Source organism: Bubalus bubalis, chromosome 15 (assembly GCF_019923935.1).
Source record: "Bubalus bubalis isolate 160015118507 breed Murrah chromosome 15, NDDB_SH_1, whole genome shotgun sequence".
NCBI lineage: Eukaryota > Metazoa > Chordata > Mammalia > Artiodactyla > Bovidae > Bubalus > Bubalus bubalis.
In genome coordinates this window covers 20,169,690-20,197,172 of record NC_059171.1, presented here as the reverse complement: position 1 = coordinate 20,197,172, position 27,483 = coordinate 20,169,690, and the positions used below count along the sequence as shown (strand labels likewise).

At 36.5% G+C, this 27,483-nt stretch overlaps 1 protein-coding gene across 5 annotated transcripts in view; it reads left to right on the top strand.

Moving 5' to 3' along the window:
* Positions 1-27,483, top strand: part of UBR5 (ubiquitin protein ligase E3 component n-recognin 5) — a 138,018-nt gene that overhangs the window by 109,564 nt on the left and 971 nt on the right. For 3 of the 5 annotated variants that reach the window (XM_025265100.3, XM_025265102.3, XM_025265098.3), the window contains exons 40-58: positions 47-258; positions 1,032-1,262; positions 1,738-1,811; positions 2,991-3,163; positions 3,253-3,366; positions 4,274-4,494; positions 5,971-6,091; positions 6,215-6,319; positions 8,588-8,831; positions 10,139-10,250; positions 10,854-10,998; positions 12,245-12,375; positions 16,941-17,001; positions 18,976-19,151; positions 19,350-19,434; positions 20,766-20,921; positions 21,257-21,370; positions 22,784-22,928; positions 24,507-24,592. In XM_025265100.3, coding sequence (XP_025120885.3) covers positions 47-258; positions 1,032-1,262; positions 1,738-1,811; positions 2,991-3,163; positions 3,253-3,366; positions 4,274-4,494; positions 5,971-6,091; positions 6,215-6,319; positions 8,588-8,831; positions 10,139-10,250; positions 10,854-10,998; positions 12,245-12,375; positions 16,941-17,001; positions 18,976-19,151; positions 19,350-19,434; positions 20,766-20,921; positions 21,257-21,370; positions 22,784-22,928; positions 24,507-24,592 — 2,706 coding nt within the window. The remainder of the gene's footprint in view (positions 1-46; positions 259-1,031; positions 1,263-1,737; positions 1,812-2,990; positions 3,164-3,252; positions 3,367-4,273; positions 4,495-5,970; positions 6,092-6,214; positions 6,320-8,587; positions 8,832-10,138; positions 10,251-10,853; positions 10,999-12,244; positions 12,376-16,940; positions 17,002-18,975; positions 19,152-19,349; positions 19,435-20,765; positions 20,922-21,256; positions 21,371-22,783; positions 22,929-24,506; positions 24,593-27,483) is intronic. The other 2 variants (XM_025265101.3, XM_025265099.3) reach the window with 1 other exon arrangement.

Genomic DNA, 27,483 nt, shown 5'->3' with positions numbered 1-27,483 from the left:
TAACTTTATCTGGGTAGTTTTAACTGTTTTAGTTTGGTCTTTGTAGAACTATGTAGAAGAAAAGCTTATTCCCACTTGGAACTGGATGGTCAGTATTATGGATTCTACTGAAGCTCAATTACGTTATGGTTCTGCATTAGCATCTGCTGGTGATCCAGGACATCCCAATCACCCTCTCCATGCTTCTCAGAACTCAGCTCGAAGAGAAAGGATGACCGCACGAGAAGAGGCTAGTTTACGAACCCTTGAAGGCAGACGGTATGAAATTCTTTGTCTGTTTCGACAGAAACCTTCTAGCCTAGAAATTGAGAGTTTTCTGATTGCCGTTATATGAGACCCCACTCTGTTGTAAAGGAGGAAATACATGCCTTGTGTTACTTCTTTTAAATTGTTGTGTAGTTGAAACAAAACAAGTTATAATCCAAGCTGTTATTCAATTTTATGAGTTCTTTATATATTCTGGATACAAGTTCCTTATCAGATACAGGATGTGCAGAAACTGTGTCCTGTTCTGTGGGTTGTCTTTTCACTTTCTTGAGGTGTTCTCTGAAGGACATATGTTTTTTAATTTGGGTAAAGGCTAGTGCTCTTCATTTTCTTTTACTTTTGGTGTCATTTTTGGCAGTGGTTCTCAAAGTGTGGTTCCCAGAAGAGCAGTATCAGGATCACCTAAGAGCTTGTTAAAAATACAAATTTTTGGTCCCACCCCATTCTTCTGACGCTAAGGGCTGGGTCCAGCAAGCTGATTTTACAACCCTTCCAAGTGATTTTGGTGGACACAAGTTTGAGAACCATTGTATCTAGGGAAGGAATACCTTCTGGCAATCCAAAGGACGTGGGAATTTCTTTCCTTTATAAATGTACAGTACTGTAAATAATACTCCATGATTCTACTTCTAAAGTATAGCCCAGGCGTAATGAGCTTTTATTTATGGATAGTCTCAGTTCCTGATTTTGGATGTTTATAACAGTGGTAAATTTGATATTTGTGTTCTTTTTGTAAACATTGTGTATTTTTTTTATCCCTGTAGACGTGCCACATTGCTTAGTGCCCGTCAGGGAATGATGTCTGCTCGAGGCGACTTCCTCAATTACGCTCTGTCTTTAATGAGGTCTCATAATGATGAGCATTCTGATGTTCTTCCAGTTTTGGATGTTTGCTCACTGAAGCATGTGGCATATGTTTTTCAAGCACTTATATATTGGATTAAAGCGATGAATCAGCAGACAACATTGGATACACCTCAACTGGAACGCAAAAGGTATTCATACCTGCTGTGAAATTGATATAAGAAATACTTGATCAGTGTGATCTTTATTAGTACACTGTCTGATTTTTGGAGTAGGGAGAAATAGTACAGGAATATTTCATGTAGGCAGGTTAGCTTGAGTCCATCCAGCCTTTCTCTGTAGCCACTCCTCACTTAAATTACGAAACCTAAGAATCCATTTAGGCTTTATGTTTGAGATAGTTTGTCCCGATTTGTTTATCATGTTTCTGAGTTTGTGTAAGGACTATTTCTTGATGCGATTAGCCTTTTGCTTCTTTTGAGCCTATTTTGTAACTGTAGTACATTTGGCTGATCAGTCTGCCATCCCTAGAATCTGAAACTTTTATCACACTAATCAAAATTGGTTAGGTACTAAACTGACCTCTTCAGTATTTTTATATCATCTTTGCTCCTGTTCATACAGCATGAAATACTTCATGTAAAATGACGCACTTGTCTTTTTAAGGACACGAGAACTCTTGGAACTTGGTATTGATAATGAAGATTCAGAACATGAAAATGATGATGACACCAATCAAAGTTAGTGTACAGAAAATCTGCTAACCTACTTCAAGAAATGGCTGCCTCAGTATTTCCCCTTCAAGCTTTTTAACTTCATTATTTTCTGTCTGGGTGGGAATTTCTCTTTTCTTCTCTGTGTCCCGTTTCTTGCATTTTCTGTCCATTTTTCCTTATACGTTCTTGCATTAATTACTTCATAAATAAGAATTAATGAACTTTTTAATAATTGATATTTTTTCTGTTTTGATTTTGTATCTCTCCTTTGCATCGTTTATGTTTGCTTTTACGTGTGTTGGTAATACATGCATTTAAATAGAATTTTAGCAGAACTTTTGTTAATATTGCTGCAAAATAGAGTGTGTCAAGAAAATGGAACTCATAAATTTCATTGGAACTTAACAGTTAATGCAATTAAAAGAGAGAAAATATCCCCAATTTGAGAAATTTTGGGATCTTCTGCACTTTCATAGTTTTCTGATATTATTTCAAGTAGAATTAAAATATTTTTCTAGTGCGGCCCACTTACCTGTTATTTAATATCACCTTGTACTTTATTACTTTATTCAACCCTGGGAAAGACAGCTTTCCTTTAATTTCTGCTTTTTGAGAACCCAGCCATAGCTCACTGTTATTTTCACAGCATACTGTAAGCACTGACAAAAGTTTTATTCCTTTAGTGGGAGTTGGTGTTTGTGGGCTGATTTTCTGTTGGGTTACTTGAGTTGCCCAGACATTTCTCTTTTTATCTGCTTATAGAGGAAGCAGAACTTAGAAGTAAGCAAATGCTTAAATTTTAGCTCCTTATTTTCTCCTCCTTTTGTAGTCATCAGTGCGCCAGATCCTGAATATGCTCAGGAAATTGGCTGTATTCAAGTCTGAATCTCCAGGGAGCTAAGAGGTAGATGTGGCAGGTATCCACCCAATGCAAAATGGAACAGTATTTGTTACTGCTAATATTTTTTGCAAGTTTTTATTATATTGAAATACACTTAAATTTTATCACTGTAACCATTTAAAACCAGTATTTTGAATTACCACTTTAAAATATTAACACAATTTTAGACTGTTGTTTTTGAGTGACATTTAAAATTTTATCAAGAGATAGTAGGATTTTTGGATTGAGCAGATGAAGATTCTTTTACCCTTCCGCAATAGGTAATTTTCTAAAAAAAACACATTTTATCTCTTCATGTTTAGGTGCTACTTTGAATGATAAGGATGATGACTCTCTTCCCGCAGAAACTGGCCAAAGCCATCCGTTTTTCCGACGCTCCGACTCCATGACGTTCCTTGGGTGTATACCCCCAAATCCATTTGAAGTGCCTCTGGCTGAAGCCATCCCTTTGGCTGATCAGCCACATCTGTTGCAGGTGATTTAAAGGAACTACCTTAAAGTTTCTTTTCAGTTGAGCTTATTTAAGTGTTCAGTGTAACTGTAGTATTTTTGTTAAAATTCCAGCCAAATGCTAGAAAGGAGGATCTTTTTGGCCGCCCAAGTCAGGGTCTTTATTCTTCATCTGCCAGCAGTGGGAAATGCTTAATGGAGGTTACAGTGGATAGAAACTGCCTTGAGGTAAGATAGTAAAAAATCATTGCAGTATGATACTTGTAAGCTGAACACTTATCCAGGCATTCAGTTTTTTGGAAATGCATTAATTCAGAATATTGTATTTACCCGAATAGAAGTATCAGAAATTCTTTCCTTATGAATTCAACAGTATTATTAGTCTGCTTTGAGGCTTGCTGTATGTCAGGCTAATGCACCTATAAAATGGTGGTTTCATTATGTGCTTCACCTATTTCAGGGTCGTTTGTTGTAATGCTACTGAATATTTAAATTTTTGCACATATGAGCATATATATTGACTTGTAACTTTTCTTTTTGAATCTAGAATGGGAATAAATAATATTAATAATGATACTTAATATTTGTTGAAAAATTCTATCTCCTGGGCACTGTCTCAATTAGTCTTTATAACCATGTTGGGTAGAAAACATTATTATCCTGATTTTATGGGTAAGGCAAAGAAAGGTTACAAGAATTTCATGTGGAGATGTCTATTGTTAGACAACAAGTGAAGTGACAGATCTAGTTTTGAGCCTGAAATTATACTGTCCTGTTTCTCCAGTGAAAAAGTAATAATATGTTTAAGAGCAGGCATATAGAAGAATGGAATTGAATGGAATTTTCTTCATTATGTAAGTGACAAGAGAGGATTTGATGTACATTAAGACGCTTAAGTAACCATAAATGTTATAAAGATGCCTTTTAAAGTTCTCTAAGGCTGCTGTGGTAAATGCATGGAATTGGTGCTCAGCTGTGGGAATCAGACAAGAAATAGGTTGCATCTTCCTAACTAGAAGTACCAGAAAGGGATTATTGAACTTCCATGTGATTTCTGTTGAATATTAGTAAGTTGAAAAGGACATTATAGTCAATTTGTTCTTAATATCTAACATTTAAATGTAAAAATTCATAGGTTCTTCCAACTAAAATGTCTTACGCTGCCAATTTGAAAAATGTAATGAACATGCAAAATCGTCAAAAAAAGGAAGGAGAAGAACAGACTGTGGTGCCAGAGGAAGCTGAGAGTTCAAAGCCAGGCCCATCTGCTCATGACCTCGCGGCACAGTTGAAAAGCAGTTTACTGGCAGAAATAGGGCTGACTGAGAGTGAAGGGCCACCTCTCACATCTTTCAGGTATTTGTTAAGTGAAGGCAGTTTTTCTGTGCTATTCCTTTATGGCTACTATAATTTTTATAAGAGTTTTTCTTTAGGAAATTTATAATCTATGTATTTCATTTGTATATAAATAATAGGATGAAATGTTATTATTTTTGTTTCCCTAGTTTATAATCAGATATTTAAAATATTAAGTTTTCTGGATTTTGGGGGAGGGGGTGTGACTGTTTTGTCACTGATTGACGTTCTGATTTTCTGTTTATTGAAGAAATTCTAACTCTGTTTTTAATGTTCAGTGCTGAGTTTAAGTATATATCCACATCAAATTGTCAGTTACACACTTATATATCCACATCAAATTGCCAGTTACATACTTGTTAGCAGGAGCTCAGATGTGGTGGTTGAGGGGAGAGGATGGCGTGTGAAAAAAGGAGTTTCTAGATTTATGACCTTCACATTTGCTTAGTTTCACTCCTTTACCAAGTTCACATTTAGTAATTCTCTTGTAAGAGGGTAGGTTCTTTGCTTTCCCAGTAAAAATTTGCCCTAGTATATAGTGTGACTCGGTATGGCTTATCACCTAATGATCTGTTTAGTAACTGTTTTGTGCTCTTTGGTTTTTTGGTTATGTAATGTCAGGTTTTTTTTTGTTTGTTTGTTTTTTTTTTTGCTTAGGAGGAGTTGAGCTAGTTTAGGAAACTATGTACATCATATATACACAGTCTAGCAATCTACAACCATAAAAAACAAGAATTATGGACTGAGATGGCCCCAGCTTCCTAGAGACAGTATGATTTGAACTGAGATGGTTAGAAAGTGTAGAAGCAGATAGACTGAAGGAGAGAAGAATTAGAGGTAGAGAGAGAAGCTATTACTCATTCTGGCTAATGGTGAAAAAGGGACTGAAGTAGAATATTGTCTTTGGGGATGAAAAGGAAACCATGGGGTAAGAAAAGAAACTCATGAAGGGCTTGATCACTTTGGAAGAACCAAGGGAAGAATAAAATTTGTTGAAGTCTGTGCAACGGAAAAGTAGGCAGTACTTTTGAAGGAAATTAGGAGGCAGTGTCATTGCAGTGAAGAGGTCATGCTCAGTTTTACTAATTTTGAGTATGAGTTAAGTGTAATCGAAGTGGATATACTTCACGCAATGAAATTCTGGTCCATTGTGAAAGTTTGAACTAAAGGGGTCTGGGAATCACCCAGTGGAGATGGACACTGGACTTTAAAGAGAGGAGGTAAATTAAAGATGAAGATAGGAGGCAGCCTGGGGATGTATCCTTACATAAAGGACAAAAGGAATAATAGAGTAAAAATGAGAAGTTCTGCAAGGAACAAGTAGTTACAGGAAAATTCACCATTAGATAGTATGTGGTTATAAATTAAGATCTCAGAGTATTAAAAGACCAAGTAAGTTACTGTTATTGACCAAAAACCAGGAAATTTTTAAGAGCTGGCTAAATTGCTCTTCCTCTCCCCTTAAATTTCTCACAGGCCACAGTGTAGTTTCATGGGAATGGTAATTTCCCATGATATGCTGCTAGGACGTTGGCGCCTTTCTTTAGAACTATTTGGCCGGGTGTTCATGGAAGATGTTGGAGCAGAACCTGGATCAGTATGTATTTTAAACACTTTACATTCTATTCTGCCTGATAAGTACATATTCAGAGAATAGTTCTGTCATACATTTATGGGTTTTTTTCATTTTGTGTTTTTTTTTTTCCTTTTCTTTTTAAAGATCCTAACTGAATTGGGTGGTTTTGAAGTAAAAGAATCAAAATTCCGTAGAGAAATGGAAAAACTGAGAAATCAGCAGTCAAGAGATTTATCACTAGAGGTAAAGGTATTTAGAGTTTCTTATACATATAGTATACTATTCAATACTATACATGTAGTATTTATATAAAGTTTGAAAACAAAAATAGTAGATGCATACTATGTAATTAAAAATTTAAAGAAAATGAATGGTAGTCACCGAATTTAGAGTAGTGGGTATCTCTGGCAGTTGGTTTCCCATTATCATGTAATGAGGAACAGTGGGTTTGTTTAAGTATCGTGAATACACAGATTTAAACTGTTGATGTGTTTCATTGATGCTCAAACAGTGTTTTCTTTAGCTGAGAAAGTGAGACTCTCACTGTAGTGAGAGTCCATCCAGTCTTTGATATCTTCCCTACTATTTGATGTATCTCATTTTCTGGTATTTTCTGTCACAGTCTTTAAATCAGCCATTCCTTTTAACAGGAAATTGTATTTTGAGATTATAATCTGGGCTTTAAATTGTTCACTGCCAATAGGGTTGGTCATTGTTTCCAGGCCTTTTAGTGGATAGAACTAGGAAATGCTTCTTTAAAAAAATAAGAAAATTATACCATGTGTTCACACTGATACTCCCATTTCATATTTAAGATTTAGAAATACAAGTTTTGTTTTCACCCTTTATTCTTCCTTTCTTCTGAACTGATAATATCCAGCTTTCCAGCAACACCGCTAAAATTACTCATTTGCTTTTATCCCACAGCATGCATATAGCAGTCTTAGAATCGTAATGTCAACACTACTGCTAACAAAACGATTATTGAAAATAGAGTTAAGATACTTGCAGTTTTTGTTCTTAGAGCATTTCCAGTTGAAGATTTGTAGTCAAATTACATTGTTTTAAAGTCACTTGAGATGATTTCTTTTGTGTGGTTTTGGTACCTACCATCATATCTCCACATAGTTACGGTCTTGGTTCATTTTGCCTTCATTTTTTAGGGATTGCTGTCCTTTTTTTTTTTTTTAATTTTGTTTTGTTTCATAATGTAAAATATCTACAGTTGCAAAGTGAACTCTGTAGAAGAAGTTTATATTCAGAGAAATCTAGTTTACATTTCTATCTCTTTACTTTGGGTTCCCCCTGCCCCCTTTTGGGATTTTTTGTTTGTTTTTTGATCCCCTACCCCCAGCTTATTTCCCTCCCACCTTTAAAAAATATAATCATGTATATGTGTTCATCTCTGTCCCTTACTCCCCACCGCGAGCATTACACCCCAAGTGAAATGTTACACATTTTACTCCATCTTGATTTTTCCAATTAACAGTATATCCTAGAGAGAAAATCGTGGCTATAGAGAGAGAAATGTTCTGTTCTGCTCTCTGTTTTCTAACTACCTAGTAGTCTTAGTACCACATTTTATGGCTTTATCAGTTTTTTTTCCAACCGGTGTCCTGTTGATAGACATTTGGACTTGTTTCAGCCTTTTGCTGTTACAAATAGTGGTGTGATGAATTGCTTTATGTGTGTTCCTCTATTTGGCTCGCGTGTCTTTGAGATAGAATCCTAGATATGGGTTAGAGGGCATGTGTATATATAATTTTGTCAAATATTGGCAAATGCTCCTACATAATGTCTGTGTATTTGTGCACTTTCTGCATCAATACAAGAGTGCCTGATTCTTCAAAGTCTTGCCAGCAGTTTGTCGTCAGATTTTAGATTTTTGCCAATCTGATTGGCAGTATAATTTTAATTTGTATTTCTCTTATTTTGATCAAAGTTAAACATTGTTACATAGATTTCATGTACTGTGGCTGCTTCTTTTTCTGGGAACTGTTATGTATGTTGGCATATTTTGCCCACTTTTCCTATTGTTTTTTCCTCAAGTTTTTTTTTTTTTTTTCTAGAAGCGCTAAGTGATACATATACACTATTCATGAATCTTTGTTGGTAATAGAAGGTGCAAATATTTTTCCCAGTTTGTCATTTTTCTTTTACTTTGCTATGGTATTCTATAGCCAAGGAATATCCTATCTTTTTTTAAGGATTTGCTATGAAAAAAATTTCACACTTTGATCTATTTGCAATTTATCTTGCTATATCCCCAAACTGGATGAATTGCTGTGTTCTGGTAGATCTTTTAAGAAAATGTTCTAATTGAGTTAAATTCCATTATCTTGATTTAATGTAAGATATTCTTGTGTGATTTGGAATATATAAGCTCTTGAGAACCCAGATACTTCATAGCTATTTCAACTGTCAAGGAAAAGCAAAAATTAGTTTCAGATTTTACACAGAAAAATGTCAAGGTGGTTTCCAGCACTGAATTTACTGCTTTTTGTTGCATTTCAATAGGTCGATCGGGATAGAGATCTTCTTATTCAGCAGACCATGAGGCAACTTAACAATCACTTTGGTCGAAGATGTGCTACCACACCTATGGCTGTACACAGAGTAAAAGTCACATTTAAGGATGAACCAGGAGAGGGCAGTGGCGTAGCACGAAGCTTTTATACAGCCATTGCACAAGCTTTTTTGTCAAATGAAAAACTGCCAAATTTAGACTGTATTCAAAATGCCAACAAAGGCACTCATACAAGTAAGTACTCTAGAGGTAACAAGCTCATAAAAATTCTTTCCTTGTTTGATTAAAACGATGATCATGGTTATATGTATGTTTAGTTGGAGAAGTTTGTATTTATACTTTTATACTCTTTTATTGTAGATCAATTACTTAACCTTGTTAAAACTACTCTAATTGTTTACCAGTTTACCAGTTGGCTCTTTTACTGCCACATTCATTTTCATAAATGGTTATGATTGTACGATTGAGTTTTTCATCTCAATTTTAATGTTTGGGAAATGGGAGGTTTAAGGCAATATAAAAATTCAAAGAGCAAACTGCAGGATTTCCCAATTAGTACAGATATTGAGAAGAAAATGCTGTTACCTAGAACAGTGCTTTTTAAAGTATGATTTGCAGTTTCTACCAGTCTCCAGTGAGGTGGATTTTGCAACCAAAGGTAAATTGGCTATGTCACTAACTTCACTGTTTAATTGAACAAGACTTTGTTTTTTGGTAATAAGGTTTTCTATGTTAACATCCTGGTGCAAGTTCTACCTCCTGAATGATCACCACTTTGGGGTTAGGATTCTCACCTGATTTTCAAGATTATGATAGTGTATTTTAAAATGTGAAAACTACAAAAGGTTGAAACTCGGGATTCATGTAAGGAAATTGTCAGTCTCAGTTAACTAACAGAATCCTGTGTTTTTTTAATACCTAGGCTATAGCTGTATCTTACTGTGGTTCTGTAAACTGCACCATAGAAGCTGAATGAGCTCTGGAAAGAATTAAGGATGAAAAGATGGGGGGCATACCCCAGCCTTTCATTATTAGTTTAACCATTTGACTTTTTATAGTCTTACAGTTTTTTAAAAAATTGTAAAATGTGAATGAGGAGACCTAGGAAGTCATGACATTTCAGAAATCATTTTTCTGCACAGTCATTAGGAAACCATACCCTGGTTTACGCTTAAGGTTTTAAAAAGAGTAATAGCTGAGTGTCTTTAAATGCTTTTAATGCCCAAAACTAAGAATAGAGAAGATACTCAAATATGTAAGAAATATCAGCATTGTTTATGTTGAAACTAACATAGTCCTGGTTGCTACATTTTATTTCACAGCTCTGACATGACAAGGAGATAAATTCATTCTACAGAATCACTCCCAACACTCAAAACCATAGGGAGAATAACAGAAAGGCACTGACACAGATGCTAAGGAGAATGATCTTCAGTTGTCATGTTCTTACTGTGTTGTCTCATTTCCTCACATTGACTTTTAACATTTAAAGTAGTTGCATTTACCTTCATCTAAACAAAGTGTATTTCACTTTTTTCCAGGTTTAATGCAGAGATTAAGGAACAGAGGAGAGAGGGATCGGGAAAGAGAGAGAGAAAGGGAAATGAGGAGGAGTAGCGGCTTGCGAGCAGGTTCTCGGAGAGATCGGGATAGGTGAGGTGATTTTGTATCTTTTATTGAGTACCATCGTTTTGGATGAATTGGAGCTAGGCCTGAAAATAAGAGTCTCAGTTGTGAACTTTTAGAAAATGAAAGTTAATAATTGGATAAGTGATGCATTGTAACTAAAATAGTCTAACCAACTGTTAACTAATATGTTCTGCTTTAAAAACCCAGGGGCAGTTGAAATTACATTGGCTTTTTATTTATCATCCAAGTTCCTAAATTTGTTTTAAAAATTTTAACTTGTGGCAATTGTATTATTTAAAACGTTCAGTTTTTCACATGTTAGAATGAGTGGCATTTTACTTTTGTCTTAAAATTTCCAGGAAATATGGGTGGGCTCTTGACTTCTGGTATTTAAAGGTCCTGTTCCCTTAAAATCAAATTAATACATGCATTGCAGACTTACAGATTTACAAGTGGCAAAATCTAGATAAATTTTATTTTCCAAGCATCATTCTTTTTAGGCATTCTTCCACCCTGGTACCATAACTGGAGCTAACTATATGCTCTGGTTTCCCACTTTGTCGCAGTGATATTTTCCATTTTGCAGACAAGGGAAATGAAGTCATCATAGCCTTGTTCATCTTTCAGGGATTTTAGAAGACAGCTTTCCATCGACACTAGGCCCTTCAGACCAGCCTCTGAAGGAAATCCTAGTGATGACCCTGACCCTCTGCCGGCACATCGTCAGGCGCTCGGAGAGAGACTTTACCCCCGTGTACAAGCAATGCAACCAGTACGTATGGCGTGCTTGGCTACCTCTTAACTGACTGTGCCATTTTAGGTTTTGAATTAAGGCTGATATCTTAAGAAGTTGTCAGCTACTGTGATTTGAAGACTGCCAAAAAAGGAAGCTTAGGAGGGAAAGAAGCAACATTTACTGGAGAATAATTGTATATAGCTTGATGTTTATTTTGCTACATTTGCCAGGTTAACATTCTACCTAATAATTTCCTTTTGTGCTAAGGAATTGTCTGTGCATTGTATTTATTTGTACAAATTACTGTTGCTTTTTAAAGCTAACTTTGTTATCAGCTTGTAGCTGGAACATGTTGAACAATGTCACTCCATAAATATGACAGGAAGGTTTTATTTTGAATGTTCTGTCAGGGGTTTCTTTCATATAATATGAAACATAACCTAGCTTTTGTTTTTGTCTTTGTACATAACTACATGTACATACTAGAGCAAAAGAATAATAAAACAATAAATAAGTTATATTTCAGTAAATCCTTAGCCTTAAGTATAGGCATCTTTTTTCTTTCTGCTTCTCCTTCCTTCACTTCTTCCCTCTCTTTTTTCCGACACTAAATGAAAAAAAAAATGTTTCCAGGCCTCTGATGAAGAAGGGGAAAAAAATGACCTTGAGTATTTTTATGTTTACTCATGAATATCAGAAGTCTTTTAAAAAGGCTTGTCAACAAATAAATATTAAACTAGCTTTAATAAGACTGCTAATGCATAGACTACTTATTCCTTACCAAAGTTTTCTATAATTAGGCTTCTCATCTCATAAAATAAACTCATGTGTTGTTAGTTCTAGTGACTTCTTTGTAGATTCTGTCATTGTTTTCTACATGGAGAATCTGTTGTCTGTAAAAAAGGAGTTTTACTTCTTCTTTCCAATCTGGATTACTTTTATTTTCTTTACTTGCCTTTTTGTACTAACTGGAACTTGCAGTACAATGTCAAATGGGAAGAAACATTACAATTCTCATCATCAAGTATCATGTTAGCTGTGGCCTTTTTCATAGATGTCCTTTATCAGGTTAATTAATAATTAATTTCCTTATCAGGAAAATTAATGTCTCCTCCCTTTCTCTTCTTCATAGATTCCAATTAGAAAATATTTCGGAAATTTTTCAGTTTGTTATCCAAGTTTCTTATATTTTCTTCCTTTTTTTTCCCCCCTTGATAAAACATTGCTAATTTAGACAGGTTTCAGAGAGTAGAGGCAAGTAACATTTGTTTGTCATTTACAGGCATTTGCAAGTAAAATCACTGGCATGCTGTTGGAGTTATCCCCAGCTCAGCTGCTGCTGCTTCTAGCAAGTGAAGATTCTCTGAGAGCAAGAGTAGATGAAGCCATGGAACTCATTATTGCACATGGACGGTAATATGCACATTTGGGAAGACATTTTAGTTTAAAAAACATTAGCTACTTTATTTTTAGGATACAGGTGTTCGCATATCTTATCATCTATATTAAATAGTGCAAGACTTGAATGGTTTTAATTTTAGGAGATGGCTTAAAAATCTGAGTGAGACAGCCAAGTTTCACATGGTACTAGAAGGGCTGAATTTTAGCAGTTACTTTAGGTTTGAGGATAAATTTTATGAACCTTATTTATAAATTAACTTATAAGAAGTACATCTCGTTCTCCACCTGAATACCTCTAATGGCAAAGGCCAGATACCTCAAAGAATTGGGTGTAATCCTTGAGTCTTTGTAGTAAATAAGAAATTTCTTTTAGGCATCCTGATTTATCTTGGAAATCATGCAAATGTTTGCTTTTATTGTGCAATATATTTGTTTTAATATAAAACTTAAAAATACCTAATTTAAATTACTTACCGTTCTTTTCCCCAAGTGACAGGTTAAAGTGACAAGAAGATACATTTAATCTGTGCCCTTCTATCCTGGGGCTACTCTAATATCCAGTTTGAGGCTTTGAAGTTTTATTTTAAATGAAGATGTGGTGTTTTTTTTTTTTCCCTCCTAGTCATGATATTGAATGAGGAACTTGAAGGTTAGATATGGTCCTAGAAATGGATAAGTGCGTTGGCTAAATCCTGAAGTAAACAGCCGTTTAATTTATTCTAGCTATTTACCTATCTCAGAGCCTTTGAATGGTCCAAGCCAAAGACTAATTGCTAGAAGTTTCTTTTCTTTGCTGTTAACTATTTTTCATTTCTTGACTTTTGTGTACTACATTTTCATTCCTCTTCCTCATTTCTGGATACAGCAACACTAGTATACCACAGCCTTGTCTAACTCAGTGAAACTAAGCCATGCCCGTGGGACAACCCAAGACGGGCAGGTCATGGTGGAGAGATTTGACAGAATGTGGTCCACCGGAGAAGGGAATGGCAAACCACTTCAGTATTCTTGCCTTGAGAACCCCATGAACAGTATGAAAAGGCAAAATGATAGGATACTGAAAGAGAAACTCCACAGGTCAGCAGGTGCCCAATATGCTACTGGAGATCAGTGGAGAAATAACTCCAGAAAGAATGAGGGGATGAAGCCAAAGAAAAAACAATACCCAGCTGTGGATGTGACTGGTGATAGAAGCAAGGTCTGATGCTGTAAAGAGCAATATTGCATAGGAACCTGGAATGTCAGGTCCGTGAATCAAGGCAAATAGGAAGTGGTCAAACAAGAGATGGCAAGAGTGAATGTCGACATTCTAGGAATCAGCGAACTGAAATGGACTGGAATGGGTGAATTTAACTCAGATGACCATTATATCTACTACTGCGGGCAGGAATCCCTCAGAAGAAATGGAGTGGCCATCATGGTCAACAAAAGAGTCCAAAATGCAGTACTTGGATGCAATCTCAAAAACGACAGAATGATCTCTGTTCGTTTCCAGGGCAAACCATTCAGTATCACAGTAATCCAAGTCTATGCCCCAACCAGTAACGCTGAAGAAGCTGAAGTTGAACGGTTCTATGAAGACCTACAAGATCTTTTAGAACTAACACCCAAAAAAGATGTCCTTTTCATTATAGGGGACTGGAATGCAAAAGTAGGAAGTCAAGAAACACCTGGAGTAACAGGCAAATTTGGCCTTGGAATACAGAATGAAGCAGGGCAAAGACTAATAGAGTTTTGCCAAGAAAATGCACTGGTCATAACAAACACCCTCTTCCAACAACACAAGAGAAGACTCTATACATGGACATCACCAGATGGTCAACACCGAAATCAGATTGATTATATTCTTTGCAGCCAAAGATGGAGAAGCTCTATACAGTCAGCAAAAACAGGACCAGGAGCTGACTGTGGCTCAGACCATGAACTCCTTATTGCCAAATTCAGACTGAAATTGAAGAAAGTAGGGAAAACCACTAGACCATTCAGGTATGACCTAAATCAAATCCTTTATGATTATACAGTGGAAGTGAGAAATAGATTTAAGGGCCTAGATCTGATAGATAGAGTGCCTGATGAACTATGGAATGAGGTTCGTGACATTGTACAGGAGACAGGGATCAAGACCATCCCCATGGAAAAGAAATGCAAAAAAGCAAAATGGCTGTCTGGGGAGGCCTTACAAATAGCTGTGAAAAGAAGAGAAGCGAAAAGCAAAGGAGAGAAGGAAAGATACAAACATCTGAATGCAGAGTTCCAAAGAATAGCAAGAAGAGATAAGAAAGCCTTCTTCAGTGATCAATACAAAGAAATAGAGGAAAACAACAGAATGGGAGGGACTAGGGATCTCTTCAAGAAAATCAGAGATACCAAAGGAACATTTCATGCAAAGATGAGCTTGATAAAGGACAGAAATGGTATGGACCTAACAGAAGCAGAAGATACTAAGAAGAGATGGCAAGAATACACAGAAGAACTGTACAAAAAAGATCTTCACGACCCAGATAATCACAATGGTGTGAACACTGACCTAGAGCCAGACATCCTGGAATGTGAAGTCAAGTGGGCCTTAGAAAGCATCACTACGAACAAAGCTAGTGGAGGTGATGGAATTCCAGTTGAGCTATTCCAGATCCTGAAAGATGATGCTGTGAAAGTGCTACACTCAATATGCCAGCAAATTTGGAAAACTCGGCAGTGGCCACAGGACTGGAAAAGGTCAGTTTTCATTCCAATGCCAAAGAATGCTCACACCCTACTGCACAAGTGCACTCATCTCACACGCTAGTAAAGTAATGCTCAAAATTCTCCAAGCCAGGCTTCAGCAATATGTGAACCGTGAACTTCCTGATGTTCAAGCTGGTTTTAGAAAAGGCAGAGGAACCAGAGATCAAATTGCCAACATCCGCTGGATCATGGAAAAAGCAAGAGAGTTCCAGAAAAACATCTATTTCTGCTTTATTGACTATGCCAAAGCCTTTGACTGTGTGGATCACAATAAATTGTGGACAATTCTGAAAGAGATGGGAATACCAGACCACCTGATCTGCCTCTTGAGAAATTTGTATGCAGGTCAGGAAGCAACAGTTAGAACTGAACATGGAACAACAGACTGGTTCCAAATAGGAAAAGGAGTTCGTCAAGGCTGTATATTGTCACCCTGTTTATTTAACTTATATGCAGAGTACATCATGAGAAACGCTGGACTAGAAGAAACACAAGCTGGAATCAAGATTGCCAGGAGAAATATCAATAACCTCAGATATGCAGATGACACCACCCTTATGGCAGAAAGTGAAGAGGAACTCAAAGCCTCTTGATGAAAGTGAAAGTGGAGAGTGAAAAAGTTGGCTTAAAGCTCAGCATTCAGAAAATGAAGATCATGGCATCCGGTCCCACCACTTCATGGGAAATAGATGGGGAAACAGTGTCAGACTTTATTTTTCTGGGCTCCAAAATCACTGCAGATGGTGACTGCAGCCATGAAATTAAAAGACGCTTACTCCTTGGAAGGAAAGTTATGACCAACCTAGATAGCATATTCAAAAGCAGAGACATTACTTTGCCAACAAAGGTTCATCTAGTCAAGGCTATGGTTTTTCCTGTGGTCATGTATGGATGTGAGAGTTGGACTGTGAAGAAGGCTGAGCGCCGAAGAATTGATGCTTTTGAACTGTGGTGTTGGAGAAGACTCTTGAGAGTCCCTTGGACTGCAAGGAGATCCACCCAGTCCATTCTGAAGGAGATCAGTTCTGGGATTTCTTTGGAAGGAATGATGCTAAAGCTGAAACTCCAGTACTTTGGCCACCTCATGAGAAGAGTTGACTCACTGGAAAAGACTGTGATGCTGGGAGGGATTGGGGGCAGGAGGAGAAGGGGACGACAGAGGATGAGATGGCTGGATGGCATCACTGACTCTGTGGACGTGAGTCTGAGTGAACTCCGGGAGTTGGTGATGGACAGGGAGGCCTGGCGTGCTGCGATTCACGGGGTCACAAAGAGTCGGACACGACTGAGGGACTGATCTGATATGAGTATAGCTTACCCCATTATATAAAAAGTTGCAAATAATGTGCCTTTTTTTGGGGGAGGGGAAAGACATTTGTAAATATATGTAAGGGTTGCTATTTTAGTAGTATTTTCTGTTGAATACAAGAATATATAATATTGACTGCTTTCGCCTACCTTTATGGATTGAACAGTGAATTTGTTAGTATTCTAGAACAATTAAATACACTGGAACATTTGATTCCTATTGTGGTTGCCTTCTGAACTTTTTCCTGTTATTCTACCGTGTTTTCCCTGAGCTCAAATTTCAGTCCCCCTATGAAGACTGCATTTACTTTGTCTTAAATCGGATAGCCTTTAGTTCATTGTCTTGGATCATACATGTAGTATCTTTGTGTATATTATTGACATTTCTGCTCCTAGAACTGCTTTAAGACTAGTAAAGTGTCCTAGATACTTATTCACTTCAAAACTTAAATATATTGATAAAGTCTTAAAAATTTAAATGTATATGGTTTTCTCTACACTAAATTCTAGAAATTTCAGTTATCTGGAATATTGTTTGTTTTTAGGGAAAATGGAGCCGATAGTATCCTGGATCTTGGATTATTAGACTCTTCAGAAAAAGTACAGGTAAGGGATGTTTTGTGGGCTTCCCTGGTAGCTCAGATGGTAAAGAATCCACCTGCAGTGCAGGAGACCCAGGTTCAATCCCTGCATCAGGAAGATCCACAGGAGAAGGGAATGGCTACCCACTCTAGTATTCTTTCTTGTCTGTTAAGTGCATGCTGTATTTCAATTTGTAAGCTCCCTAAGAACTTCAGGGCCAGTGATAATCATATCTCTTTAACTGATAACTCTTGAAAAAATTAAGAAAGGAACTGCTTGAGAATTCTGAAAAATAAACAGCAGCACACAGATTGGAGGGAAGTCAAAACGTGAAAAACAACTGTTGGGGCATTATTTCAGGCAGGAGTGTAAAGCTGATCCCCATTGCTCTGTCTTAACTGGAAGATAGCACATGCTTTAAGAAATAAACTATACTACCAGACTATGCCACACGGTGCATATGCAGAACAGACCCATAGTAGAATTAAAAGGCTTTTGGTAATGGAAGCACTGACTACTCATTGGAAGGACTGTTATTGAAGCTCCAGTACTTTGGCCACCTGATGCCACCTCATTGGAAAAGACCTGGATGCTGGGAAGGATTGAGGGCAGGAGGAGAAGCAGGGTGACAGAGGTTGAGATGGTTGGATGGCATCACACTCAGTGGACATGAATCTGAGCAAACTTCAGGAGATAGTGGAGGACAGAGGGGTCTGGAGTGCCATAGTCCATGGGGTCACGAAGAGGCAGACACTGGGACCACCGCACACAGAAGATACTTCCAGTCTGAACCTAACCAGGTTATTAACTACCAAGGCCAAAAAATTTAGCATTCTCCATATCATTTCAACAAGACCCAGAGTTTTATAACTTAGTAAAAAAAAATGTCCAGGATACACTCCAAAATTATTCAACATACAAAGAACCAGCAGAGACTCACCAATTCTCCTGGGAAAAGAGCCAAGTGATGGTAATCTTGAGGTGACCCCACTTGTTGGAATTATCAAAAACTTTATTTCATGTTCTGTAAGATAAGCAAATGAATGGAAAGGTAAATATTCACAACAGTGGAATAGAAAAAGAGAACCAAGGGAAAATTATAGAAAGTAGTTATGAAAATTAAAAAGTTCACTGAATAGATTAGTAGCAGAACGAAGATGATATAGAAAAGTATCAGTCAGTTTGAAGATCGAAACTATCCATTTTGAAGAATAGAAAGAGAAAAGATCTCAAACAACAGTTTTCAGAGACCTGTTGGACCATGTTAAACATTAATGTCATTGGAGTGCCCAGAAGAGGAGAATGAGATTGCTACAGGAAAATATTTGAAGAAATAGTAGCTGAAACCTTCCCAAATTTGGTGCACGACATATTTATTTGCAGATTCAAGGAGGTCAGTGAACCCTAAACAGGATAAACTGAGAGAAAACTCTGACTAGGGATAATCAAGCTGCTGTGAAACTAATAGGAAAATAATAGTGCCTTATATAGAAACAGTAATGTGCAAGGCAGTGGATTTTTCATCAGAAGGCCAGAAGACAGTTGCTGCATCATCCTTACAGTGCCTTTAAAATTGTCAATCCAGAATTCTATCAAGGGAAAATAAATTTAAGGAATCAACGTAAAAGAAGCTACCAGAGTTTCATTGAGTGATTTTACTTAAATGGACAGAGAAATTAACAGGCACAAGCTTTGTATATCACAATTCTGAAAGAATGAATTAAAGTTTATTTACATTTAAATATGAAACTTGCTTTACTTATCGAACTTTACATTTAAGTGATTTAAGAGAACCAGTTTGTATGCTTTATTAAATATCAATCTTGGGTAATGTTAAAAATATTACTGTTCATTTTTTTTTGGAGTGGGTACCTGGATTATTACTAATTTTAAAGAGGGTTATAATGGTATTTTTCAATAATAATCATTCTCTTGTATACACATATACTAAAACATAAATAAAATCTTGGGACTTGATCTCTGATACTCTGTTATTAGGAAAACCGAAAGCGTCATGGTTCTAGTCGAAGTGTAGTAGATATGGATTTAGATGATACAGATGATGGTGACGACAACGCCCCTTTGTTTTACCAACCTGGAAAAAGAGGATTTTATACTCCAAGGCCTGGCAAAAACACAGAAGCAAGATTGAATTGTTTCAGAAATATTGGCAGGTAAAGTCATTCTAATCTTATATTTGAATTTTTTTTTTAATTTCAGTTTATGAGATTTTTCTAAAATATTTTAGTCTGTAAAATGTGTATATATATGTTCTACTATAAAAATTTATTTAGGTGTGTGTATTATGTATATGGGGTTATGTGGTCTAGAATTTTTTAATTTAATTACAATTTGCTTGTTTTTATTTTTAGGATTCTTGGACTGTGTCTATTACAGAATGAGCTGTGTCCTATCACATTAAATAGACATGTGATTAAAGTGTTGCTTGGTAGGAAAGTAAGTGATTTTAATGAATCTAATTGCTTTTACAGTTGCAAAATTTTTTTAAATAAAATATATAGTATGGCATTAACTTAATATTAAATTTTAAAGCATTCTAGTCATTATAAAGTCATGTTCAAGCATTTAATGACATGGGGAAAAATCTCAATACATGGAGGAGACAGCATAGGAAAATGAGTAACACAGAGGTGAGTTTAGAGGGATTGATGGACCTGGATCCTGTTGCAGACAAATCCTTGGACATTTATTACTCATTTATACAATGGTAAAGACAACAGTATAGTGCCTGGCATATAGTACGTGCTCAGTAAGTGTTATTATTATTTGTTCTAGCAAGTAATGGCAATAGAAGCAGCATTGTATTGAAAAGAGCACTCTTAGCTTCAAAACTGTATGTAAGATGTATGTTGGTAGAAGGGAGAAAAGAAGGTAAGAACATCTAGCTCAGCAATGTTGGATAATTATCTCTTGGTGACAGAATTAGCTTATTTTCTTTTGTGTTTTGATAGTTTGCCAGCTTGTACATTCCTTTATGATGGGGAAGGTAGGAAGAGAAAAACACATTCTTTAAATTAATGCATAATACTAATTACACACTATAACAACAAAATATTGTATGGTCTTTGCTACAGATGCACACCACACATCTGATATGAGTTAGCATTGTTAATGTTGTGGTCTATCAATAATTTTCTCTGCTTAAACCCAATAGTGAATATTGTTTTCTCTTACAGCATATCATACTATGATATATATTTTTTCCTTTTTTTTAAAATGCTGACTCTGTTGACCTCTTAATGTGTTCCAGGTAAAATGCTCTTGTGCAGAGAAAGAACGGGACTTAAAAGCTAGCAGCATAGAAATGTTGAGCCTTTAACGAGGTTTATGGAAAAGGTCATGAAATCAAACAGACTCAAGTTATAACCCAATGATATATGATCTTCAGCAAGTTACTGAATTCCTTTGAGCATTAGATTTATCATCTGGAATTACAGGATGTGTATTTAGGATCAGCTGCTCAGCATAATCACTTTTTAATAATTAGTGCTGGTTCCTGCAAAAAATTTAGAACTTAAAGCTATTACACTCCTGGCTTTAAATTTTTTAAAAATACATACTTTTCATACTTTGAAAATTAAATGTATTATCAGAGCCAAAGACTTATTAAAATTTTACCTCTTTAGATCAGTTATATTAGTGGGATATTCTATATCAGTGTATCATGTATCTTCAAATTAGATAAAATTTTTATCATAGATTTCAACTTAATGAATTCAATTAAGATGTTTCTTTCATAATTCATTTTCATATGATTACTCTCTTAGGTCAATTGGCACGATTTTGCTTTTTTTGACCCTGTGATGTACGAGAGTTTGCGGCAACTTATTCTTGCTTCTCAGAGTTCAGATGCTGATGCTGTTTTCTCAGCAATGGATTTGGCATTTGCAATTGACCTGTGTAAAGAAGAAGGTGGAGGACAGGTAAAACAAATGAATTTGGTTAGTCTATTGTGCTTGATACATAGAAAAACAATTTAGATAGATAGGGACCAAGAAAGAGAAAGAGACACACACACATGCACACAAAGACACAGTAGGAGATGGAGAGAAAGATATGAATGGATGGAGAGTTAGTGAGACAGATTGAGAGGTTGAAGAGTTTATAGTCACTTAGGCCTAGAATGTCTGCATTTCTTAGTTGTCAAATACAGAATTATCTTTAGATTTTAAAATTTTAGGAAATTGTTTTATGAACTGTGAACTTACTCCTGCTTTGTCAAAATTGGTTTTAAATGGCACTGCTAAATTTTCCACAGGTTGAACTTATTCCTAATGGTGTAAATATACCAGTCACTCCTCAGAATGTTTATGAGTATGTGCGGAAATATGCTGAACATAGAATGTTGGTAGTTGCAGAACAGCCATTACATGTAAGTTTTTTCCAAAAAATGTTACTTGATCTGATGAGGCTATTTGTATCTTCTGTGTTTTAAACTAGCTTACAGTGTATTCAGCTTGCTTATGAAGGGTCAAAATTTTTAAAACCAAAATGAGTTTATGTACAGTATAAATTGTACCTGAGTCCAGACCAACTCCTTTCTTTTTGGGTAAAACTACTTGGAAAAACCATGTAATCATCAGAAAGTAGATCTGGTGAGTAAAAATTTGGAAAGGATTCTTTATGGGACTCAGATGACTATTGTTTTAGAGTCCTGCAACCATCCATGCCTCTGGTGACGCACTAGGTGGATTCCTTAGACTCGGAGGCAGTTATCGGTATGATTTATTATAGCAAAAGGACTCTCACAAGGGGAGATTTACATCAGACAGAGTCTGGAGGAATCCAGGTACAAGCTTCAAAGTTCTCTTTCTGGGGGTATGAGTTGTCACAAAAAAACAGTATGTTCTTCCTTCAGCAGTGAATTACAGCAGTGCGTATGCAGTGTTTGTGTTTAGGGAAGCCTACTTAAGAGTCAGGGCGCAGCTTTTTTATTGGAGACCAGCCCTACTAGCAGAGGAAATATCAGAGTCCTGTCAGACTCCCAGAGGAAAAACACATGTTCATCATAAATCACCTTTGCACAGGTAGTCTAGGCAAGCTGTTACAGCAGAGCTTATTCCCACATCAGTTAGTAATAATGTAGGGAACATTCCAAAAGCCAAGTTTCCAGATGCCTGTCAAGGACCATCCTCCCATCAGACTCTTCTAAAGAGCAGCATCAGGCCCACTATGTTAACTGTTTCTCCTCCTGGTGAAAAGTGTTTATGAAGTGGTTTGGATCCCTGTGCTGGGAATAATTGCGTGGGCTCTGGAATTAATACTGTCAGGGTTTATCATGACTGCAGCCTGCTCTAGCTGTATGACATTAGCAACAACTCAAGTACTTTATGCCTTTGTTCCCTCCTCTGCAAAATGAGGATGAGGTTAGTGTTAATTAATTCACATATGTAAGGTGCTTAGAACAGTTCTTGGCATTTCTCAGTAAGTTTGTGTCAGGGATATTGGTTTTTGTCATTATCATACTTTTCCTAGGATATTGACAGGATAACATGATTAACAGATTGTTTCTTAAGGACCAGCCTGTTTGTTACTAACATAATTTTAAATACTATTTAACTCCTGAGATAAAATAATACTCCTTTACTGCTGAACCTGTAGCCCTTTTCCCCTTCTGCCTGTCTTTTGAATTTGTTAATAAACTCAAAATACAGAACTTCACTTTTTAGTATTATTTAGTATTCTTAAGCTGTTAAAATTAGATATTGGGCTTTAATGATAATAACTGCTATGTAGAAAATAAAGTACTGATAGTAATAAATAGGTAATTTTTGAAATCCTCTAGGCAATGAGGAAAGGTCTACTGGATGTGCTTCCAAAAAATTCATTAGAAGATTTAACAGCAGAAGACTTTAGGCTTTTGGTAAATGGCTGTGGTGAGGTTAACGTGCAGATGCTGATCAGTTTCACCTCTTTCAATGATGAATCAGGTATGAAATTTATTAAATGTTTACGTAAGAAATAAACTATACAGATAATTTGGTCAGTTTTCTGGGTTTCTAATTCTTAATCTATTTATAGGGACTTAGGAAATGCTGTTTATTACTTGGGTTTTTATATATTTTAAGATATGTTTGAACTATGATAGCTTATTAGGTTATTCTTAATTCTTTTATTGCTTTATTTTTCTATATTTTAAAGAATGTATGGTTTAGTATGAAATAGTAAAAATTCTTTGTGGTGAACAACTGTGTTGAAAGGGTTTTTATTTATTTAGAAAAAAATAATCCATATGACAATTCTATTGGCCTTTCCCAATTCATGTTTCTTAAGCCCTCTAAAGAATTTGATTGCATGATGTAGCCTTTTTTTCCCTTCTGCCTCTCTTTTGAATTTGTTAATAGGAAACTCAAAAATACAGAACTTCACTTTTTAGAGCTTCAGAACTGAACCCAGAGCACACTTAGAAAGATATATAACATACAACCACATGAAAAATCTAGAAAGAGTAACAAGAGGTAGTGATAATTCTAGAATAACATTTGTCTTCAGTGCTTGATTTGTTGCAACTTTTTCTTTGCAAAGGAGTAGACTTTTTAGCTGTGACTATACAATAAAATGGGCTTCCCTAGTGGCTCAGATGGTAAAGAATTCGCCTGCAGTGCAGGAAACCAGGGTTTGATCTCTGGGTTGGGAACATCCCTTGGAGAAGGGAATGGCAACCCTCTCCATTATTCTCGCCTGGAGAATTCCAGGGACAGAGGCACCTGGTGGGCTACAGTCTCTGGGGTCGCAGAGAGTCAGACAAGACTGAGTGACTAACACATACAATCAAATACTGGAACTTCCAAGAAATTCATGAGAAGACTATACCTCTAGTCCAAGATTAATTCCATACATGAACGTACCAGTTTTTTCCCTTTTATTCTTCATATTCTGCAAACAGCTTCAGCCAAATTATAGTAAGTTAAATTTGGGTACATTTTCTTGTTTTTCCTTCATGCTTGGTAACATGCAGATCACTGCATAATAGTTTCTGTGCTAAATAATAATATAGTTTTCAATATTTGTGACATAAGAATTTGGTTTATTTATTGATATAAACTAAAAACCTAGAAGGGAAAAAAATATCTAAAGACACTCCCAAGTATGATCCTCAAATCAACAATATCAGCATCATCTGGAAGCTTTTTAGAAATGCAGAATCTCTGGTTTCTTCCCCCATACTTAGTGAATGAGAATCTGCATTTTAAAAAGATCTCCCAAGTGACTTGTAAACTCATTAAACTTTGAGAAGCACTGGTTTAACATCATGAGAAGAATCATGACTTAGTGATGGAATTAAAGTCATGTGATTTTTGAGGCTAGTGGTTTGTTTTTCTTGTCTTGGTCATTGGGATAGGCTAATGAACTGTAGAAGTTTCACATTGTACAAATGGTCTTAATTTCCTGTATTAGGATTAGACACCCCCCCCCCCCCCCCCCGCCATTCACATTTTAATTTTATAAGTAGTAGTCTAAAAATACAACTGATGCATAATATTTATTGAATTTATGTTTATTTGTAGGAGAAAATGCTGAGAAGCTCTTGCAGTTCAAGCGGTGGTTCTGGTCAATTGTAGAGAAGATGAGCATGACAGAACGACAAGATCTTGTAAGTGTTTTCATAAAATTTGTAGAAAAAACTGTAAAAACCTTAAATACTGTATGAAAGACAGCCTTTTGTTTTAAATTGGTAATGATTTTAATTTCGGCTAAGGAAATTGAAGGTCAGAAATAAAAGGCAATTTTGTTTCTCTATTCTGTAATAGGACATCTGAAGTATGAGTAAAACTATAAACAGAGTGAAATACATCTTAGCTATTAAAATGCTGTCCTTAGTCCTGAAGATATAATACCAGCTTATAGTTGAGACCTGTTTTTCCCCCTATAGTGAGTGCTGATGTATGTTAGTGGCCTCATTCGTCCATCCTTAATCTTTTTGACTAGTTGCAAGTGTTTGCAAAATTTTTTAATAGAATCGTAATTGCTCTGTATACTATGAATACAGTAACTTAATTACGGGTACTAGGTCTATGATTTTAATCTTTAAAGTAGTAGGACTTCCCTGGTGGCTCAGATGGTAAAGAATCTGTCTGTAATGCCAGAGACCCAGGTTCAATCCCTGGGTTGGGAAGATCCCCTGGAGAAGGGAATGGTCTATGATTTTAATCTTATTACTTATTAACTTAAGTTAATAAATGAAGACATAAATTAATCATAAATTAAGACAGTATAAACTTTGATCATATTGAAGTCTATCAAGTCTGTGAAGTTTATGTCCAACTGTGAGTATATCCAAATCAACCTGTCCAGTGGCTTTAAAAGATAGCCTCCTCTAGACTTTCTTGTAGAAATTTGAGGGACATTCCTTATCCAGAAAATCTCTATTCATACCTCATAGTTCCCTGTGACATTTCCCCTGTTGAACCAGCCTTAGTTCTCAGTATTCTAAACCAAACCTCTATGGAATGTATAAAAAATGATACAATTTCTAGATATATCCCCCAATTTTATTTGAGAGGGGGATATAGTTGGGCAGGAAAGCATGCAGTTTCCGATTTACCTTTAAAGGTAGTTGGTAACTTGTTTTTTATGGGGTGGGGGCCACGTGTTTAGCATTCCTTCATCTTCACGTGGCCCCAGGCCTCCCATTGTTTCCCTACTATAGCACAACAGGTTGTCCAGCAGTCCTAGCTGCCAGCTGGTTTTTGTTCTTGACGTAGCCATCTGGTAGCTTCCTAGGCTGTTCCCTAGGTTCATTCCTTATAATTCCATGTATTTTGACTTTGACAAACTTGTAGACCAATCCTGAAGTCCCTACCAATGCAGATACTGTATCTGCACCTTTTGGTTTTAGGAGTACCTGAGTTGCTTATTAGGGTTTTTGTAGTCAGTCTGGATTCAGAGCAAAACCAGTGTGTCCTGTCTAGTCAGTCAAGTTAAATCTCACTGCATTTCTGCCATCTCCTAGAAGAAAAATTTGCTAACTATTCAGTCTTTTACAAAAGAGACAGAGACTACCTCCCTCTGTGGGGTCCTCAAAATGTCCAGCAACAGCTTTAATTGTGAGCTTCACTCTTTAAACTCCTGTATTCTTTGGGCTTAGCAGTATATCAGAGAAGACGATGGCACCCCACTCCAGTACTCTTGCCTGGAAAATCCCATGGACAGAGGAGCCTGGTGGGCTGCAATTCATGGGGTCGCGAAGAGTCGGACACGACTGAGCGACTTCACTTTCACTTTTCACTTTCATGCATTGGAGAAGGAAATGGCAACCCACTCCAGTGTTCTTGCCTGGAGAATCCCAGGGACGGGGGAGCCTGCTGGGCTGCTGTCTATGGGGTCACATAGAGTTGGACACGACTGAAGCGACTTAGCAGCTTAGCAGCAGTATATCATGGTGTCTTCTACCTCCTCCTCTCCCTCTTTTGGGAGGTTATCCTTCACATATTGTTAGGCTTTTCCATATGTGTCTCAGGGTCATAAGAATATAAGAGGGTTTCCTAAACTCTTCTCCCTTGAATTATTGGTCCTAGGGTTATGCAATAAAACTATACACATAGTATATTTCCCTCTTGGAAAGTCATAGTTCACTAGTAAAAGTTTTTGAGAAGTCCTCTGTTATGTATTTATCTTTTTCCAACTTCTTGGAGGTCTAGCAGTGTAGTAATCTGGCTCTGGGTAACCACATTTATCCTCGGAGAAACACTTTACATTGTTTTTTACCTGTAAAATGAGTAGGTTGGGCCAGGTTTATGTCTACAGTACCTTCCAGCCCTTTTATAAATTCTTTGAAGATTTTGGAGACCCTGACACTTGAAGAGTTTTGTTTTTCCCTGCCTGCGCCTATAGAATTCTAGATGAGATTTCTCACATAACTAGTTTAGGGTTCCTCGTCACTCTGAGATAATGAATATATTTGTCTGTCTGTATGTGTTAAGTTGCTTCAGTCGTGTCTGACTCTTTGTGACCCTGTGGACTGTAGCCCGCCAGGTTCCTCTGTATGTGGGATTCTCCAGGCAAGAATACTGAAGTACGATTCCGTGTCCTCCTCCAGGGGATCTTCCCGACCTCGGGGTTGAACCCACAGCCCTTACCTCTCTGCACTGGCTGGTTCTTCACCACTAGTACCACCTTCGGGAAGCCCTTTTATTTGTCTGTTTAGTTGTGTACTATAAATGCAAGATTTTAAAAGCTTTACCTTAAGAGAGAGTCACTGTCTACTATCAGTGAGGAAAAGTATGTTTTAATAAAAATATTTCAGGAAAGTATATCTTTGGTTATATTTAAAGAAAAAGTAATTTACACTATATTACACAAATTAGATGTGTTTTAAAACTCAGTGTTAGCATGGCTTATTGCATGGATTTTGATGTACAGTAGATGCTGTCTGACACTAAATTACTGTTACAAAATTATTGTGTATCACAATGCACCACTGAAAAGTATTGGGTGGTTTTGCTAGTAGATAAAATGCAGAATAACTTTTTGATAGCCTCTGTG